This window comes from Phaethon lepturus, unplaced genomic scaffold (assembly GCF_000687285.1).
Source record: "Phaethon lepturus isolate BGI_N335 unplaced genomic scaffold, ASM68728v1 scaffold2527, whole genome shotgun sequence".
Taxonomy (NCBI): Eukaryota; Metazoa; Chordata; class Aves; order Phaethontiformes; family Phaethontidae; genus Phaethon; species Phaethon lepturus.
Window position 1 is genome coordinate 60,168 of NW_010550949.1, and position 19,083 is coordinate 79,250.

General features: G+C 38.5%; 1 protein-coding gene across 1 annotated transcript in view; it reads right to left on the minus strand.

Moving 5' to 3' along the window:
* APBB2 (amyloid beta (A4) precursor protein-binding, family B, member 2) overlaps nucleotides 1-18,276 on the minus strand; it is a gene marked incomplete at its 5' end in the record, with an annotated part of 68,161 nt that extends 49,885 nt beyond the window's left edge. Inside the window, 4 exons of the mRNA XM_010290687.1 lie at nucleotides 12,224-12,284; nucleotides 12,407-12,492; nucleotides 12,925-12,987; nucleotides 18,068-18,276. Coding sequence (XP_010288989.1) covers nucleotides 12,224-12,284; nucleotides 12,407-12,492; nucleotides 12,925-12,987; nucleotides 18,068-18,276 — 419 coding nt within the window. The remainder of the gene's footprint in view (nucleotides 1-12,223; nucleotides 12,285-12,406; nucleotides 12,493-12,924; nucleotides 12,988-18,067) is intronic.
* Between the last annotated feature and the right edge of the window lie 807 nt (nucleotides 18,277-19,083).

The window sequence follows — 19,083 nt, forward strand, 5'->3', positions numbered from 1 at the left end:
TTTCATGCTTTGCAAACAAGGAAACCAGTATGCAAATTCTCCTATGCTGTTGCTTCCTGACCCAGCTCTGCTGGAAACCCACAAAAGCGCTGGCTTTCGGCTTTTAAAGGGAGATGAAGGAGAAGGTGAAAGAGGAAACAAAGGAGGGGTCACCACTCAGGGGTGCTCTTCACTTCAGGGCTACACAAGATATTAAAATATCAATTTTTTAGCAGTTATTAAGGTCATGTAATCTCAAGATTGCAGAATTATTTTTGGCACATCAGATGCTTATGAATCTTGCTAAAAGTGCTGCGATGCCCATTGGGGTATTAAATATTTATCTTCGCAAGTTTTTAAAATATGGATTGTTAATAAGCCAGAAGAAAGGGTTTTGCAAGTATTGCAATATTACATCAAACAACAGAGTACTAGCAGAGAAAACATTTTCAAAATTAGCTTAGGAGAGGTGAAAAATGAAACATACATACATACATATATATATATATGGGCAATGAAGCTGGTGAAGGGTCTGGAGAACAAGTCTTATGAGGAGCGGCTGAGGGAGCTGGGCTTGTTCAGTCTGGAGAAGAGGAGGCCGAGGGAAGACCTTATCGCTCTCTACAATTCCCTGAAAGGGGGTTGTGGTGAGGTGGGTGTTGGTCTCTTCTCCCAAGTAACCAGCGATAGGACGAGAGGAAATGGCCTCAAGTTGCGCCAGGGCAGTTTTAGATTGGACATTAGGAAAAATTTCTTCACCGAGAGAGTGGTCAAGCATTGGAACAGGCTGCCCAGGGAGGTGGTGGAGTCACCATCACTGGAAACATTCAAAAAATGTGTGGATGTGGTGCTTCGGGACATGGTTTAGGGGGCATGGTGGTGTTGGGTTGATGGTTGGACTTGATGATCTCAAAGGTCCTTTCCAACCTTAATGATTCTGTGATTCTCTGATTATTCTTCATATCTCAACAATGTCTGCAATTTGTTAGCTGCTTTCCAACCAGAGTTCTTGCACTGAACAGAGTGTATCTTAAGAAGGCAAAAAACTGATGGAAGACAACCAGTTCAAGTTGACAGCAGATACATTTCTTAGTAGTAAAAATGGTGGACTGTTTTGAGGTTTTTTTCCTGGTAATTTTTATTCTATGTTTTAAGTCCTCCAGCGGTGGCATCCACTGTGGTTTTTTCCCTTCCTAGCCCACCGTCACGACAGTCAAGAGTGAGCTGAATGGGACACTCTTGTTGTCCATCCCATGTATACCCCTCCATGTGAAGGACTTGGCTTCCTTCCCTGCTTCTCTTCCCTCCCTTCTAAGCCACATACCTGTGAGAAACCCAGTTGGCTTCTGGCACCTGGCAAGTTTTTGTTTGTGTGTTTTACAAGAAGCCCTTACCATAACACAAATAAAATCCTTCAGAACAAACCAATTTCCCAAAGACTCGCTACAAATTAAAAAACTTCTCAATAAAAGCCAGAAAGACTCAACACTCCACCCCCAAAGCAATGCAATGCCTATGTCCCCAAGTATACACATTCAGGAAACATTATTTTGCTCAAAATACACTTAAAAATGAAAATCTTCTGTTTCTTGGTTGGCTCTGAATACATGTGCTGGCATGACTTAGAAGTGATGGCAGACCTTCATGCAGATTTCAGCACTAGAAAACACGAAGACTCAGAGTAACATGTGATACATACTACAGTTCATTTATCAACAGTATAATAAAAGTATATATACACAGACCCCTATGTTGGGGAGAGGGGGGCAGGCAGTGGAAGTGTGTGCACACATGTCCATGTCCCCCTCTGCGTATTGTCAGCAATTGTAGATCTCTTGTAAAAGATCCACTTCATGTTTTAATTACTGGTGGGTTTTTCCTCCCCTTCAATTATTTGACTCAGATGTCAAACAAAACCTTTTGTTTTGAAACAAAAGAACACAAAACCCAGCAGAAACAAACCACCTAGTGTCTCCAATCAGGTATGACCTAATTCTTAAACCAGGGCTAGCTGAGCTAACCACAACAGCAGAATTGCTTAGTTCTCTACCACACTAACCCAGCATCATGGTTTCCCACCTCCCACTAACGGTACTTACTAGACAAGAGACAAAGTGCTTCCTTTAACCTGAAACAGCTTTGCTAATGCACTCTCTTTTCTCCTGGAACTAATATCTAGAGGCAAAGCAAGCCAAGCTGGAAACTGGAGTGCAGCCCTCCTTGACTAAGAGCCTATGAGCTCAGTAAAAGACATTCCTGGTGATGTCAGTTGGTTTAAGTACCTCTGTTCAAGGCTCACAGATAATTACTGGCAAATCATAAATATTGTCAAATCATAAATATTGTAAAATCATAATTTCATAATCCAGATGCCAAACTTTTATCTTATAGTAGTCTACTGCATTTCTCTTCTCCCTTGGAGAGTGAACAAGTAACACTTGTATCATGTTATACATTATTAGCATTAACTTACAAAATAAAATCTTATATTTTTTGTGCCTGGTTAAACCCTCTGCTCTACCTTAAAATCAAAACTCTAAAAAGGACCATTTAGAAAAACATATCTGAATAAAGATTAGTGAAACATGATTTTCCTACCTGCTTGAACCTACTGTCCCCAGACTCTTTCCGACAGCTGGCAAAGAAAGTCATGCTTGAAGAAAACCAAAGAAAGCTAGTAAATGTAGCAGGACAAAAGACAGGTTTAGGAGTTGTATTCTGTATTTGGATCATTGCTGTTTAGGAGGGGGAAGGAATCAAAGATACTACCATGAACACCGTGTGTCTGAGATAGCTGAATGAAAGTGTCATTTAAACCACACTTTTCCAACAATCTTGTATTTTCATCTCAACTGGAAACTTCACATTCCCTGCTAGGCTACACATGACATTGTGCAAAGAAAATACACAGGGCAAAAAGGCCCAAGGGAAAAAAAGGCTACGTTATCACATGCTGCCCCATGAAAAGACAGGTGGACAGAAATGAAAATACAAAAAAACAAAAAAAAATGGTCAGTTTTACAGTTCTGGGGAACCTATGTTTGCAAGGCTGCAAATCCAATTAATGTTGCAGGGTTAATGATCTGTAGCCAAGAAACAAAACTCATAAATGCTGTAATCCAAACTCTGTAAAAGGCTGTAAACCTCCCTTGTAGTGCAGTTCTGATCTAAAACATTGCCTAAAGCTGGGGGAGTTTTAGGTCTGAAGGAACGAATGAACTGTGGTGCAAACTTCTGCTCTTTGGCATTTCAAAACCTTCACCATTGGGTAGGGTTCTGCTCTGCAGCAGCTTTTCCAAGAGGAACTCTGGAAGGAGCTTTGACAGGAGTGCAGAGCCATGACGAACCTCTGCATGTAAGCAAATGCCACACTAGCTCTTGCCCCTCATAGTGCTAAGCATGTATCTTAAAAAAAAAAAAAAGGCAAGAAAAGCAAAGCAGATACAACCTGCTACTAAAGAGAGAACAAGAGATCCATTGCACAAGACTGATAGCAGAACAGTATTGAAAACTGGATGGACTAGATGAAACTTTCATGCGTAGAAAGATCCATTACAGAGAAAAATGGGATGAGAACATCAGTTTGAGAACAACAAACTAATGAACATTACAAACACATGGACTGATTGTTTTTCAGAATAGCTGTTGGTTGCCACTACGAACATCTACATTAGAGTGTGTTTGCCTTGATGACTTAAATCTGTGCTACTAATTTCTTCTCTACTTCTGAGGAGAAGGATTTCTCCTTCTACTAAAGGACTTGGATTTTCCTTTGTTCCTCTTTATGTTTTCCCTTTTTAAAGGTTACATCTGTCTGCAGATATACGTAAATCATTACAGTATTTAATAAGGCCTTTTATCACAGACCACTGAGCAGGCTTGTGCCTGAGACAGCATGTAGGTCACATAATTAACTACTTCTTATGCAGTCGACACAACCTTGGAAATTCCACTACGTTTGACTTAATAGTTTAAAATAAAACAAACTATCATTATTTTATGCTTTGGAAGATCAAGAAAGAAATATGTACCAGTATATTTGCCTGCTATACATGAAGAAAGCTTGCATTGATTCCAGATGAAAACATTGGAGATGATCAAAGCTAAACTGAGTAACAAAAGAATAAAGAGAGCTTCTGCAATTAATGAACAAGCAAACACTATCATTTAATTGATGTGAATAGACTGCGATGCATCCATTTTCTCAGAGAAATACTGACAGTTGCCACATCAAAATTCTGAATTATAAAAAATTCAAAATATTAAATAAAAAACATACTAATAAGATTTTTCAACACTTCCAGCTTTCTGTTGCAGTTCATGTTGTATTATTTGAATTGCTGAAAATGTGTATGCTATGCAAAAATAAGCACACAGGTGTTCAGGTCACAACAGAATTCAGAAATACACTAATTATTTCTATTTCAAGCAGATGATTGTAAACTAAACCTCTGCAGAATAAAATACAAGGGCTTTACAAATACTGTAAAATAGCCTTTATATTAAATTACTTCTCTAGAGCAGGTCAATATTGAACTTTCTGCTTTCACAGTCCCTTATTCTCCAAGACACTACGGTCTCATTTTTTCCATGCATTCAGGCTTCAACATGTAGGATGACAAAAGTCCCTCTCTTGTTTTGAGTTTAATACTTCTGTTTCAGTGGTTCCTGTTGGCTCACAACCAGGGGTCAAATCTGCTCTATCAAGGAAAGAAAATATTGCAGAACCATTGTTCTGGTTGAAGATTTTTTGAATCCCAATTTCTTATTCACTACTGTATTTCTGAATCAAGTAAAAAATCTAGTCAGTTGAGCAAAAATGGAATGGACTCTAGTGTTCTCTACTAATACCCTTTTGCTATATGTAGTTCTGAAGAAAAAATTAACATCACCTTATTCTTTTCTCCAGTCTTCTCGGTAAAGAATAGCTTTTGATTTTAGATGCTTTGCAGATATCTTGACTTCACATCCTGAAAGCATGGGCTTATATTTGCTTTGAGCTATTAAGGGTGTTTTGGGTTTCATTTTAATACAGTGAAATAAAAACCCATGTTTTCTCAGTGAAGAAAAGGCAGCCATATTTTTCACCAGAAACTAACACAGGATGATTGTTGTAATGATGGTCAAATTAGGGTCTATCTTGCAGAATAACTGAACTCTTAGGATAACTGAAACAGGTTTCAATATTCTGCAACACACAAAAATGACTCCATCAAATACACATATGCTTTGCCAGTAAGACAAGCCCTGCAGGAGTTTACAGGTCATGAAAGAATATGTGCATTCATTTCTTAAAAACTAATGCTCTGAATCTGTTATCTTTAACTTGAAATGTTGTATTTTTCTCATGAGGGCTCTTCTGCAGGCTGATAGATGTAAATGGTTCTAATGCAGTCAGCAGCACTTTATTCAGTATTTTGGTGCACAATTTCAAAGGTAATATGCATGACATCCAACTTTAAAAAAAAAAAAAAAAGAAGAAAAAGACCTTTAGGTGAACTCTCAACCTTACTGAATCAATGGAGAAAAACCTTCCATCTTCACTAGAGTCAGAATTTCATGTTTCTTTAGAAGCAACATTGTTAAGAGTAATTTTTTTTATGCAGAAATTATGTTTATGACAGGATCCAAAATCAATGAATTAAATAACTTTTGATTGATTCCTACTCTTTGAAGAGGACTCAAATGAACATGAATCCTGAGTCCAGAAATCTTGAGCCCTGGTGGGCCTCCCACATTTGAGAACCCACTTACTGCCAACGTTGCCTCCCTGCAGCACTGCAGAGTGATCATCTCCAAGCATATGGATTAACACATACCTGCGTAGGGACAACATGGCATTACGATGTACCGCATATCTCATCTTTTAAAATCTTTTAAGGAGATAAATATTACCTCCCACTCCCTTTTCTTTTTGGTGAAAAGCAGGAAATTTTAGTCAGGAAAACCTCTGTTTTTTTTTAAAGTGAAATTTAGAGCTAGAACTAATAGAAAAATAAAAATACATGCTGGCTAGAGCTATCTAAATATTTCTCTGTCATTCAACACAATGTTCCATTTTAATTGATTTTTAAATTAACTTCCTCCATAAATGTAGCCTTCAGCAAGTCCACAATAGACAAATAACCCACCAAGGTTGTACCATGCTGTTTTCAAACTGTGTATATATAACATACAACATAAAAATATATGTATTTATGTATGTTAATATATATATACATACATATAAATACACACTCTGCACTTTTTTCATTGAAAATCAATGCAATGCAATGGTAAACTTTGTGACATTGCAGACTAGAGCAGGCTATTTCCCTGAGGTACCCTAAACTGGCACGTTAATGTAAACAATTGAAGAGAAATACAAAAATATCATCTGATCAGTTCATTTTGTAGCAGGAAAATGATGAACAGACATTCAAGAGACAGTTCACAATCAACAGGCCATTCTAAAGCTCGATCTGTCAGAGGCCATATATTGTTTTAGAGGTGAAATGGTCAGTCTCCAGTGGGGAGTAGGAAGGGCTGCAAGCTGTGATTACCTCTGCAGTGTATTAGCAAAGATGCTGGCGAGCTGGTGGGGAGGTCTGCCAGCAATGTCAGCAGAGGCTGAGCTAAACCGGGAGCTCCCTGTGTACCAAATGCATCGGTCTGCAGAACAGCACAGGAGCTTTTTGCCTGTGGGACACGAATATGATGAAGACTGCTTCTTCCCCTGGCTTCTGTCCACTCCTGAGGGCTCCTTCATCAATCATACACAAAATACTGCTGGCCCAGAAAGTTTACTGTATCGCACCACAGAGCAGTGAATAAATTGTCATTAAAAACACTTAAAAATAAGAAATATTAAACCATTAGGAAGTGCAGGTTCTTCCAAGGAAAAAAAAAACCCAACCCTTAAGACCAGCAGCTAGGTTTTTCTTGTGTTCTGCACAACAGCCAAGTGGTTGTATACAGCGAGATGCAGTATTCAGACCCCAGCCAAGAAAAACCACACTATGCATCTCCATGAGAACCAGTACTGAAGATGACACTGGTACTTCGACCTGGTGAAGCAGTAGAAAATTCTTCTCAAACAGCCACTACTAAAAAAAAAAAATTATATATATATAAAAAAATGTTTTCTCAGATATGGCTGGCACTTCCTGGTAGAGTAGCTACAAATTTTAACAGCACTGTTTCACTTTGGAAATAGTTTCTCATTACTTGAGGGCCACAGCAGCACATTCAGTGCCCCAGGGCTGTGATTTTGGAGGCAGGGCATGCTGCCTCACCAGCCGGCAGCCAGGGAAGTTACCTCGCCACGGGGAAAGCCGTCACTGGCAGGCACCGAAACTGCCCGTGCAACCTGGCCACCCACGGCACTCGAGGTAGTAACTGCTTCAAGGGAAAAGCGTGACTCACACAGCTCCCATCTGCATCGTTTACCCTCCTGTGATGCAATTGCTATTTATGTTCTTATTACCCCAGCAACAATTCCTGGTCAAAAGATTGCAAATCCTGCAACAAAGTCACAAGCAGTACTGGAACTTCACAGGCCCAGAAGGTATTCTTTGATTCTGATTTGATTGGGTGTGGGACTGGTGGGATGGGATGGACGGAGTATGGACATTTTAAAGCTACCCTACAGGACCCTGGAAAAACTCCACCCCAAGTAACAAATCTGATGGCCCATGGTTATAAATTCAAGACAGAAAACACAGAGCTGCTACAAAAGTCAGGGAAACAGGGACTCAGAAGAAGACGGCAACCCTCCTAGCCTCATTATGAATAATGAAAAGCACTTGGCTTGTTTACATTAATAAAATTAAGATGAAGAAGAGACATAATTGCCTGCTATAAACGCAGTAGAAAATGTCTAAACATAGAATAAGAGGATAAAAAATGGCCTCAAAAAGTTTAGGTTAAAAGGTTTTTGACCAAAGGAAGGTAATACTTCAATCAGTTTGTCTGTAAGACTAGTCAAAGTAAAAAAAAAAAAAAGTGGTTCCCTATAAGGGTAAGGGAATGGGTTCAAGATTTCTTCCAGTCCTCTACCCTGTAACAAGTCCTGTTTCCTAGGGAATAAAAACCAAGGACTGTTTTTGAAAGAAACAAATTCCTATTCCAAAAACAAGCAGAAGTACCATTTTGGGAGAAAAACTGTTGAAGATGCCTCATTTTTCTTTTACATTTAATATTTTTTGTAAGGAGGCTTAAGATGGAATAAATTCAAATTTAATTAATCAAATTGAGATCATTCATTGAAATGAATTGAACTGAGGCTTTTTGTAGTGTTTCATATGCTCATGAGAAGATTATATGCAGCATGAGGTGGACTGTGAAACTGCTGGAAAATGTTGAATACTCCTTGTTTGCACCAACAATTTTAGAAGCTACTCTGACTGTGAGAAAGAATTATGGACTTCAGTGTGAAAAGATGATCCTTTCTTGGAATTACTAGACATGGCAAACACTCCTCCTCTCTGGTTAAGTCTTCACTTTCATCAGAAATTAGACTCATCTCCACTACCAAGGAGACATGCTGATTATTTACTAATGGTCCTGTGTCTAGCCAGGATATTTCCTTCTGGAGAAGACCAGAAACAAGGAAATGTAGGAAATCTCCAAAACACACATACCCACCTCCATAGCAAGAAAAGCAGAAGATAGGTGGATATTAGCTCTTTGCGGGGCACATAGTATTTTGTAAAATTACTTCGAAGGTGCTATTTACAGGCCACTTTCATGGCAGCCACAGGTGGTCTGACAAGACAGCTTGTCAGAAACATCCCTCACATCACCTCAAAAAGCGTAACTGGTTAATCCCTAATGCCCAGGTAATCCGTAGGAGTTGATCACCAACTCACTTCCCATGTCTCCAGCTGTGTTTTCATTCACCTACAGTTAAGTAATTGAATTTAAATACCTGGTACCAGCATCTCCTACCTCCACCCTGCTTAGAAATAATCTCCTCTTCCTTTCTTTTGAGACACTGAGCATTTACTAGTTTCTAAACTAGTAAACAGACTTCTGGAGCAACTGCCTAGTACTTCCGCAGGTATAAATACATTCTTCCCATTCTTAGACATCGATATATAACTGAAACTACTATAAAATGGCAAGGGCTTTAAGTGAAGCTCTGCTGAACAGTCTAATGTGGACAGGGAATTTAAAAAAACAAAACAAAACAAAACACAGAAAGACTAAGTTAAGCCTTAGCAGAAAACCCCATTTAAAAGTAGAGAATAAAGATGAGCCCAAATGTCAGGCCAAACAGGCCAATTCTGAAAACATTTTGGAAAGATTGGGTCACTGTCCATTTTTCATCCCATTCCTAGGGGCAAAGACAGGTTTCCCAGCAGATTCAGTTTCTTTGCATGACCACAAGGAAAAAATTTAGCATCTTTCTATATTTTACACACGGCCATCATATTTTACAACAATGTAAAAAAGAGACAGCCCAGAGGAATTTATAGTCCAGGATTGGTAAAAGCATCTTTTTATCTGCCTTGAAATTCAATTAGGAAGGCACAGGTTGCTCTATAAATTAACCAGGAAGGTCATGATCTGTCTCCTGGGAAGTACCAATTCAAAACTGATTTCCAGTTGTGCATGTTTCACATGCAGAATTAGGACCTTAGTCAAGCACAATGAGCCATCTCTTCCTACCAAAATAAATTACTGAAATCAAGAAGCTGGATGTAATCATTCTCCCCTTTCTCCTGCTTCCCATTCTCTTTTATGGCCTTGTGCAGAGAACTTGCATCAAGATGCCAAGGATATGAAGCTCTGAACTGCATCTTTAAGCACATGTTGTATATAAAGAAACATTTGTTGCTTACTGACAATTTTGAATGCCTAACTATGTTGCTGCATAAATCACTTTTATTACAAGAATTGCATGAATTATATGACACACTTTTCCCAAAACTGACATTTCTGCAGCACTACAATCTTAGCAGAAGTTGACAGACCCTGGGGGAAGACAACTACTTCAGTTCTCCACAAGGTGGCATGGTTCCCTTCGCTGAAAGACCACATTAACTCCGTGCCATTGAGGAAACGTAACTTTTTAATTTAATTTTTTTTCAAATGTACTAGCCAATGTAATGAATAGGTTTAAAATTTCTCAAATACCTCTAACAGGGTTCATTTTAACGAATTCTTCCAATAGAGAGTTTAACGAGTTTTAAAAAAAAGCTTCCTTCTCTCGTGCTGAAATGAAGAAAAAGTGTTTGTGCTTGCTGCCATGCAAAAGCAAGCTTCGATCAAATATAGTTAATGTGCCACATCATGTGGCAGAGAAGAGCCTAAGGGGCTAAAAAATCTCATTTGCCAAGTCTCACATCATCAATTTCAAAACCTATCAGACTTCCTTCAGTCTCTCAATATTTTGGGTAAAATGGGCTAGCAAGGAATCCACCTACCACAACCCCTTCCCATTCATGTGAGAATTAAAGAGTATTTTCCACAGGTGAAGATTTTCCCCTGATGTTTCCAGACCACTGCAGGTACGGCCATGCAGCAGCTGCTCGTCCTGTCCTCGGGGCAGAGGCAGATGCACTTAACAGCTCTGCCCACAGCCTCTCCCACTGCAAAGCAACATCAGCACTGCTGAGCTTCACCTGCAGGACCACGCACACAGCCACTACTGCCCCTGCACAACATCCCCATCAGGCAGTGATATATGGCAGGGAAGGGGCTTTGATTCAACTGATTTAAACAACAACAACAACAAAACCCCAACAAAAACCCAAACATGTATAGTTTCTCCTCTATTTCTTGCCTGGCTCCTCTCAGTCACCTCTGTGAATGTTTCAGCGCCCAATTTTTGTTACCCGTTTAAGTGTCATCAGCATGGTTTTGCCTAAACAGGAGAAACAAAACCAGCTGTGATAGACAAAAGAGGACAAACTTTTGGCATTGACCCATTTCACAGACACTGGATGGGTATCAGTTCCATACATTTTGAAGTTTAAAGAGCAAGCCAGAGAGGGAAGGGAGATGACGACACGAGTCATTCACCCACACAAATACAAACACAATTCTCCATGCAGGAAGGGCTCCTAATTCTACCCAGACCAAATCGCCTGGTAAGAGAGTCAGATCTATCAAAATACTGCTTCCCTATAATCCTTTCAAACCAAAACGCTTATCTTGAAAGGAACAACTTTCTGGTTCTGAGGACTGGTACCTAATGCTCATCACTCCTCCAACTATTTACTGTGCTCAGAATTTAGTGGTTGTCATTGTAATGAGCGCAGCTGAAACCCTTGCTTTTTAACTGCCAGCCTGCCAAGCAAAACACATTTATTCACATCTGATTTAAACATCACAAGCTAAATAATCAAGATGACAAAGAAGTACCCTGATCAGTCTGTTTTCTCTCCTAAAATATATCATTAATGCTATTATAATTATTAACTCTGTTATATACTGTCTTCCTGTATGTAAGTAGCTTCTGATCCTGTCAGTCACTGCAGGTGTATGGCAGAGACAAAACACTTGTTTAAAATACTTGGATTTTCAATTATAGAGATTCACATACATCCTTAAAAATGAATGCAAGCACAAGGAAAAATCATCAAGAAAAATCTGGAGATACGTATACAAGAATTCAAAACCTTCTGCTGCTTCTTTCTCCTCAAAAGCCTTAGATTACAACAGTAAAGGTTCTGATTTAATTATGGTGCTTCTTCACATAATGCTCTCATTTTTCTCTATAAATTTTGTCCTCAAACTAGGTTCTAAACTTCTTCTAGAGGTTCTAAAATTCTAGAACTTCTTTGTTCTAAAATACAAAGTTCTTAGTGTTACTAGCTGCTAGTTAAAGCAGCCACATAGACAAGGAAGAATACTTAAAAAGAGGACAAACTCAAGAATAAAGAGCAAATTCTGTCACCAAATGCCCCAGGAAGCTATCCAGCCATGACAAACAAGAGAGTCCTCTCTCACACAGGACAGAAAACTCACTTAGTTGTGCAAAGGGTCACTTATTACAATTGTACAGCAGAATGGTGAACTGTAACATTCTATTTTTTGGCTTATGTGATTTTAAAATGTCACACTTTCCTGACCAAAGTGAATGAAACTTTAGATCTGCAAATTCCTTTGATGGAATTAGTCTTGCATGGTCAATCTACATTGTGCCAAGGCAGGGAGTATAGTTAATTTCAAAACCAAGGAGACATTCTGCACCTTGCCAGTTGTGTTTACAATTGCAATTTTTAAATTGTTATCCCATTGTGGACTTCTTACAGACCTTGGCTTCTGGATCACTGTTGATGCTACAAGAATCATCATCATCAGACTGTGGACCATTTCTGTTACAGGAAAAAGAAAAAAGAAAAAAACAAGACAAAAATCAATCTTAAAATCATATAAAAATTACAGCACAACACAAATGGAGCTGGTCATTCCACAGAGACTTCTGAAGTCACTGTACCTGAGCTTCAAAGAGGCATAGCGTAATGTTGCTCCTTCAAACTCTTTCAGACTTGGATCTGGGTTCACAGTGGCTGCATGCAGATCCTAGAGACAAAGGCAGTGCTATTAGTATAGCATTAAGTGCTGTTAATATAGTATTAAGTACACCACCATGTTATGTCTTATTTCAAAGAGAAATTAAATTCTCCCTGCAAAGAAGCGACAGTATTTCTGGCTGAAGTTGAAAAGAGGCATGCATATATTCTCAAGCTGCGTTTCATTCAGTGCAGGCATCTTATTCGTTACATCATGGCTGTTGCCCTGCTAGTTTAGACTGAATCCATTCCAAGTGGAAAGACAGAAAAGGCAGCATGTTTGTGAGCTAGACATCCCTAGCAGTACCCCCATTCACTTTGGCCTAGGTTATGAATGACATTCATGAAAAAATAAAAAGGGGGGGAAAAAAACAGCCACTGCCATGCAAAAAACAAAAAGGGTAATAGTATTAAAGGTTCTAAAATCTGACAATATACTTGCCTTCCAAATGTCACTATTAATCTTTCCCCCATTCAGTACAGCAAAATCACTCCATGGCTGTTTCTAGACACATAATTATTCACACAGGAAGAAGCACATTGATAAAAAAAAAGAAAAAGAAAAAAACACAAGACACTGTTGTTAGCATTGATATTTACAGGATGGGTTAGGGAACAGATCACCTCAAACTTCAACTAATTATTCACTATACCATGGCATTTGGAGGAAAGAGGAGGGAAGACATGCCTCTAACAGTTACTTACCAAAACAAATGATTGAAACAAGGAAAGTTAATATAAATTAGGAACAGACAATGAAGTAACTCTTTATGATCTTAAAAGCAAGCAAAATGAATCTGAATATGAATGTTGGCCACAGCTGCTACAGCTTTTGACAAACAACCATTAAGGGAAAACTAGGATTTCCATTTGATTGGCACTTTTCTTAAAAGGCCCTAACACTACTGGAACTAGAAATACTGAAATACAATGATATATACAAAGATAAGATATATAGAAGGTAAAAATCAAATATTTCTAGAGGGAAAGCACAAGAAAAGGACAGTGAAGGGAAGGAGGATTAGTAAGGAGTGCAGAGAGATTTCTTGCTGAAAAAGTAGTTTTGTAATGTCTTTTTTAAAGACATTACAGCTTTTTACATTTACAGGCATTTAAATGTCATTTACAGACATTTAAAGCATGTTTTTTTGGGGTTTTTTTTTTTTAAACTAGAATAAAACCAAAAAACCCCAAACAAATCACTCACCCTCTCATTTTCCACTCAGGTTTCTTAAAAATTTCAGAGCTATTCACTGGTACAATCAAGCAAGTAGCAGCGCATTTAGCACTAGAGCAACCTGAGGTTCATTTTTCTCTGTAAAGCCTGGGAGGAGCAGCTGATGTTGGATTTGCCCCTCTCCTCTTCCTCACGAGGACAGAAATGCCACAGTCCTGAACAAGAGCCAGGTGGGACAGACCTGGTTGCTGAGAAACCCAGGGCGACCTCTTTGTAGCTTCACCAAATCAAGTATTTCTGTAGTTAGTGTCTCCTTTTAAGATGAGCTCTCCCAGGTTGCCCAGCTCAGCCCCAAGATGAAGTGGTATCTATTAATAAGGCCCAATGCACTAATTTGCAGGGTGGACCTCTCACCTTAGAAGCATTCTTACTATATCCTCACTAGAGGAATTATTTGCGAGAAACAACTCCCAGGAGTAACTCTTCCCTAACATGGCTTTGAATTAATGGAGTTGTTAGCTTTTCCTAAGCCTCTCCTCTTTAATTATTAGCTGCTAGTGGTTATGTTACCTACAGAAGAACTTCTAGAGACGATCCTGGCCTGGGATGAGTCAGACTGTAAGATGACACAACTGCCATCACCAAATTCTGCCACGATCTCAAAGAAGCTCTTAATGAAAATTAAACTCTATGGCTTTTTCTCTGCACAGGAAATGGGAAAAAGGCAGCAACATCTCTCAAGTTTGGAAGAGGATGTTACAAAAAATGAGGATTCACAACGCAATTCATTTGGCAACACACAGGAGAAAAGAGCCATCTAAAACTAAGTCAAATTTACTTAGCTGTGCAAAACCAAAATACCATTTTTATGCTTTTGAGGGGGGGGAAGGAACGTTCCAGGTTATTCATATTTAGCACTTAGTAGCATTTTTGTTAAATCTGCAGGATTTTTGCATAATGCTTAAACCATAATTGCTTTGGATTGAAATGTACTTACTATCTTGTGTAAGAAAAATTGCCTTGCAGCCTGTGCAAAAGACATTTTTGCATTTTTTCCTTTTTATAAGCCTTTTTGCCATTTGTATGCACTACAGCATCATTCTTCCCTACCCATTTTTTTCTGATTCTCTGTTCAACAATAGTAAGTAACTGCTTTTCTTTATGCTAAATATCAAGAGTAAGCTACAACACAAAAATAGCTGACTTGATCTCTTGTTGACTGCCCTCAGCTGTGAGCCACATTCTACCAAATGAAGCAAAGCTTCTGTATATCACATCATTTCAGAGACAGGGATACAAAATAATTAAGAAAAAAAAAAAAGCAGAAACAAGACAAAGGGTAAAAAGGCATTACTCTGGGGGAAAAAAAAAAGGTGTTTCTAAATGTTTATTTGACAAACTCAAAAGCTGAAAGAGTCCAGCTAAACTCATCTCAAGACTAGCACATGATATTTCACAGAGAAATGTGATAAAGATTAAAGTATTTTTTATGGACTCATGGAAGCCTATTGGGACATATATGAAACACTACCCATGGCTATCTTCAATCCTAGATTATACTCTTTCATCTGCCTAAAACATATATATCCCCCAACCTTTTCAGGAGAAAGCGATACAACTTCCAGCATTTGGGAATGAATTTGGGATTATCTTGGAGCACAGGGTTCCAAACAGCAATGAGGGAACCAGCAGTACACAGCTCACACGTGGTCCAACTTAGAGCTGGAAGCTGTCCACCACAACTGCTGCTGCCAATGGTAGCACCTGGATGAAGGCTTTTGGGAGCACCTGTTCTAGATTGAATTCCACATCTTTTGTCAAGTGTCAGATTGACCATGTCACAGATGTCCAGGCTAATCCGTCCTGGGGAGGAAAAGGGGGAACACTTGGGGTAGGCTGCAGTGCAGTGAACAGGGGCTGAAACCAGTATCACCTGCAAGTGACCTGGAGATGATTAGATGCTGGCAAGTATTGATTGTGGAGAGATGAAAAACCAAAGATTCATGATAGCCAACACTGTTAAATCTAGATTAAAAATTATTTCATTACCTATCCCTATCTCTTAACCCCACACCGTGGCTTATTTCCCTCTTACTGCTCTGTACCGAGGGTTGTGCTCAGAACCAGCTAAACCCCAAAAGATTCTTCCTCCAGTTCCCTCTCAATAAAGCTCGACATCTGCGGTTTCAGGAAATGCAAGACTTTTCCTAACAGCTCCCACTGTAACTCCAGCTATGCCCTTTCAGTGCACAGAATCCTGAGCCCAATTCACACTCTCATTTTGAACTCCATTACTGTAAGTCTGCTGGTACTGGATTGCAATGCTATCTTAATAACCACCAAGTAAAAAAAAAATCAGTATTGTTTCAATAATGGAATACAAGATGCTTATCAATGAATGCAGAAACCTTCAAGAGACAAATATGTTTGTCTATATCTACAATTAAAATAACCACATAATATCATACTAATAGAAATTTTGGAAACTTGCTTATTTTCTGTATCATCTTTTACACTACAGTATATGGTCTTGATGCTGCCACAGAACTGTATATGCAGAAGTCTTAGCTGGATCAAATTCCTTGCTAAATTAGAACTGCCATATCAAAACCTAGATTAGCCTTCTACATACTCACATACAGGGCATTTCAGAATGACTCCTCAAATGTCTTATTTAAGACATGTACGTTGTATTAAAATCTATGTTTTTCTAATTCATACATTTTGTATTCTCCATGATGCTGCTGAGAATTAATGATCATTATTTATAATCACAAACTACTCCTCATTTAAAACAAACAAAATTGTGAAAGATTAAAAGTGCATCTGCCACATTACCAGCAGCTGTGAAATTTTCATTTTAAAGACATTTTAAACAGAGGTAGAAAAATATTTGAAATTAATATACACATTTTCCCTGCAATTTACCAAATGTACTGATTTCTGGGTTTTTGTGAAAGGTATCTATAACTTACCAATTAAAATCCTGTTCTCCATATTTTAGAGCAAGAAAAACACTTAATGGTAAAGTAAGTGTACATTACAGGAATTTATACTTGGAAGTATGTACAGCACTTAACATTCAGTATTTCTGGATTTTTTTCTTGTTTTCTACCTGAATGACAACAATTACTGTTCTTTCTCCATGAATCCCCCTCAGAAATAATTTCCAGCATGCTTGGTGCACAGTACATTCCATGGGAGCTTGACTGATGTAAACCATAACTGAAATGCTGTGGTCAAGTTTGCAAACCTTATGAGTAGCATTTAAGAACATGTGTGAACAATTTTTCTAAAATAATGAACAAGAATGTACATGTTTAAGCCTATACAGGATAAAAGTTTCAGGTCAAGATGGTAATACATACTTGAATTTCCTTAACTCCTCTTAACTTTCATTTAAGTTATTTTGGTGCATATATCAACAAAATCAAGAACAAAACAAATGTCATATCTAAATACATTTTAAAGAAAAAATAAATAAAACCTACAGATTTCCTGATCCAAAACTGAAAGCTAGTACAAAGACTTCCCTTGATTTCATAAAATTCTGGACCTTCTTCTGAAAAGTTAGTATGAAAAAGAATTAATTTCAAAACAATTTTATTTTATATTAGTATTTAATTCCATAGAAGTCTTCCGAGCATACTAAAACAAAGTGACTGCATATTTTGAAGCATACTCTTCTTTCTGATAGTTTCTTTTATTTTTCTTCTTATATGACACCAACCAACCCCCTGGATTGTGCCTGAAAGGATTATTTTAAAAGGCGGTTTCACATATTGCTCTTTCAGTACATGTGGAAGAGAGAATGCATTTCTTTCTGTTTCTAGTTAAAGACTGACTGCAACACAGTGATCCACTTGTGCAGATAGTTTGCACTGGCATGATGTTAAGAGACTTACACTTGAGAATACTTCATGTTTATTCAATAGAAACTACCCTGTAAAGGAACTAGTGTCTCAAATGAAGACTGATACATCTTTGTGTGATACTCTCACCAAGTGAACCAAAAAGAAGAGATGCAAACAAAGTTCCAGCCAAAAGACCTGAATAGTGTGCAAAAATTGTATGTATCCTGCATCTATATAGTGCAGCAATGCTTCAGCGCATGCTACAGAACTGCAGTAGTTTCACATTGATCAGGCACTGGCTCTCTAATTGATCTGAGATATGTCTGATTTCATCCTACACATTCAAAGTTTAGGATGTTTCATGAGGCACAGCCATCAGAAAACGCACATAGAAAATAGATACTTATGATGTATTATCAGTAAATAGCTACGCGTTGGGATATTATCTGGCCCCATATTCTAACGATCAGTTTAGCTAACAGTTAAACCTGCAAGTTCAAAAAGTTATTTCAATTTTCTTTACAGTATGCAGCCAAGAAGACGCAGTATGTTACCTCAGTTTCTGGAGTAGGAGATGGAGTAATGGAACCAAGGGATCCTTTTCGTGAGCCCTGGAGATCTGTTGGGATGGACACTGGACGCTGCCATTGAGTTGTTCCTGTTGGTATGTGCCAATAGTAGATCCCAGCAATGTCATTGATTTTTTTCCATCCAGGTGGTAAGTCCGGGTCTGTCTGAAATGAATGATCGCTCCATATATCTGCTAGGAACGGCGGGGACGGCGGGGGAAAGAAAAAGAAAATTAATCAACCTTACTAAGTCACAAACAGTTCTTATATGGGTCTGCCTCAATGCAAGTGATACACAGCTGGTACTGCTGTTGTACAGTTCCTGTGTAAATAAGCACCAGAAAAACATACTGAATTATTGAGGCTCCAAGTAAGGTGACAAAGCCTGGTTTGACTTGGCCTGTAGAGGAAAAAAAATACACTACTTACCAAAGAGCTGTTCTAATACGGCAGCTATCGAACGCCATCAGATAAACTAGCTCTTCTAGTAAGGCTTAGCTTCAAGTACATTAAATCATAGCATACAAAGAAATACCCAGAGTTGTGGTGTATTCTATCCTTTTCATTACAGCACCTTCCTTCTCAATGCATGGTAGCAGAGCATATATTTCTGCTAATCAAAGTCAGCTTATCAAAACAGATACACACACTCCCAGCCAAACAACCTGCATTGGGTTTACTTACAACAGCTAAAAGACTCCGTGTTCAAAACGATGAGAACAAAAGAACTGAGCAATCATTTTACACCCCCCTAGCTGTCACAAACACACACACTGTTTTCAATTGGTTCTATAAAGGTGGGGGGGTGGGGGGGGGGGGGAATCAAAAACTCATCCACAGTACCAACACAGAGATGAAATACTGGCTCTACTGACAAACTTCTACTAACTTAAGAATGTGCCAGCAATTCATATTATAATTAGAGAATATCCCAGATTTACCTGGGATTATAGATGCACATAAGAGATCACAGAAGAGAATCACAGAATCATTAAGGTTGG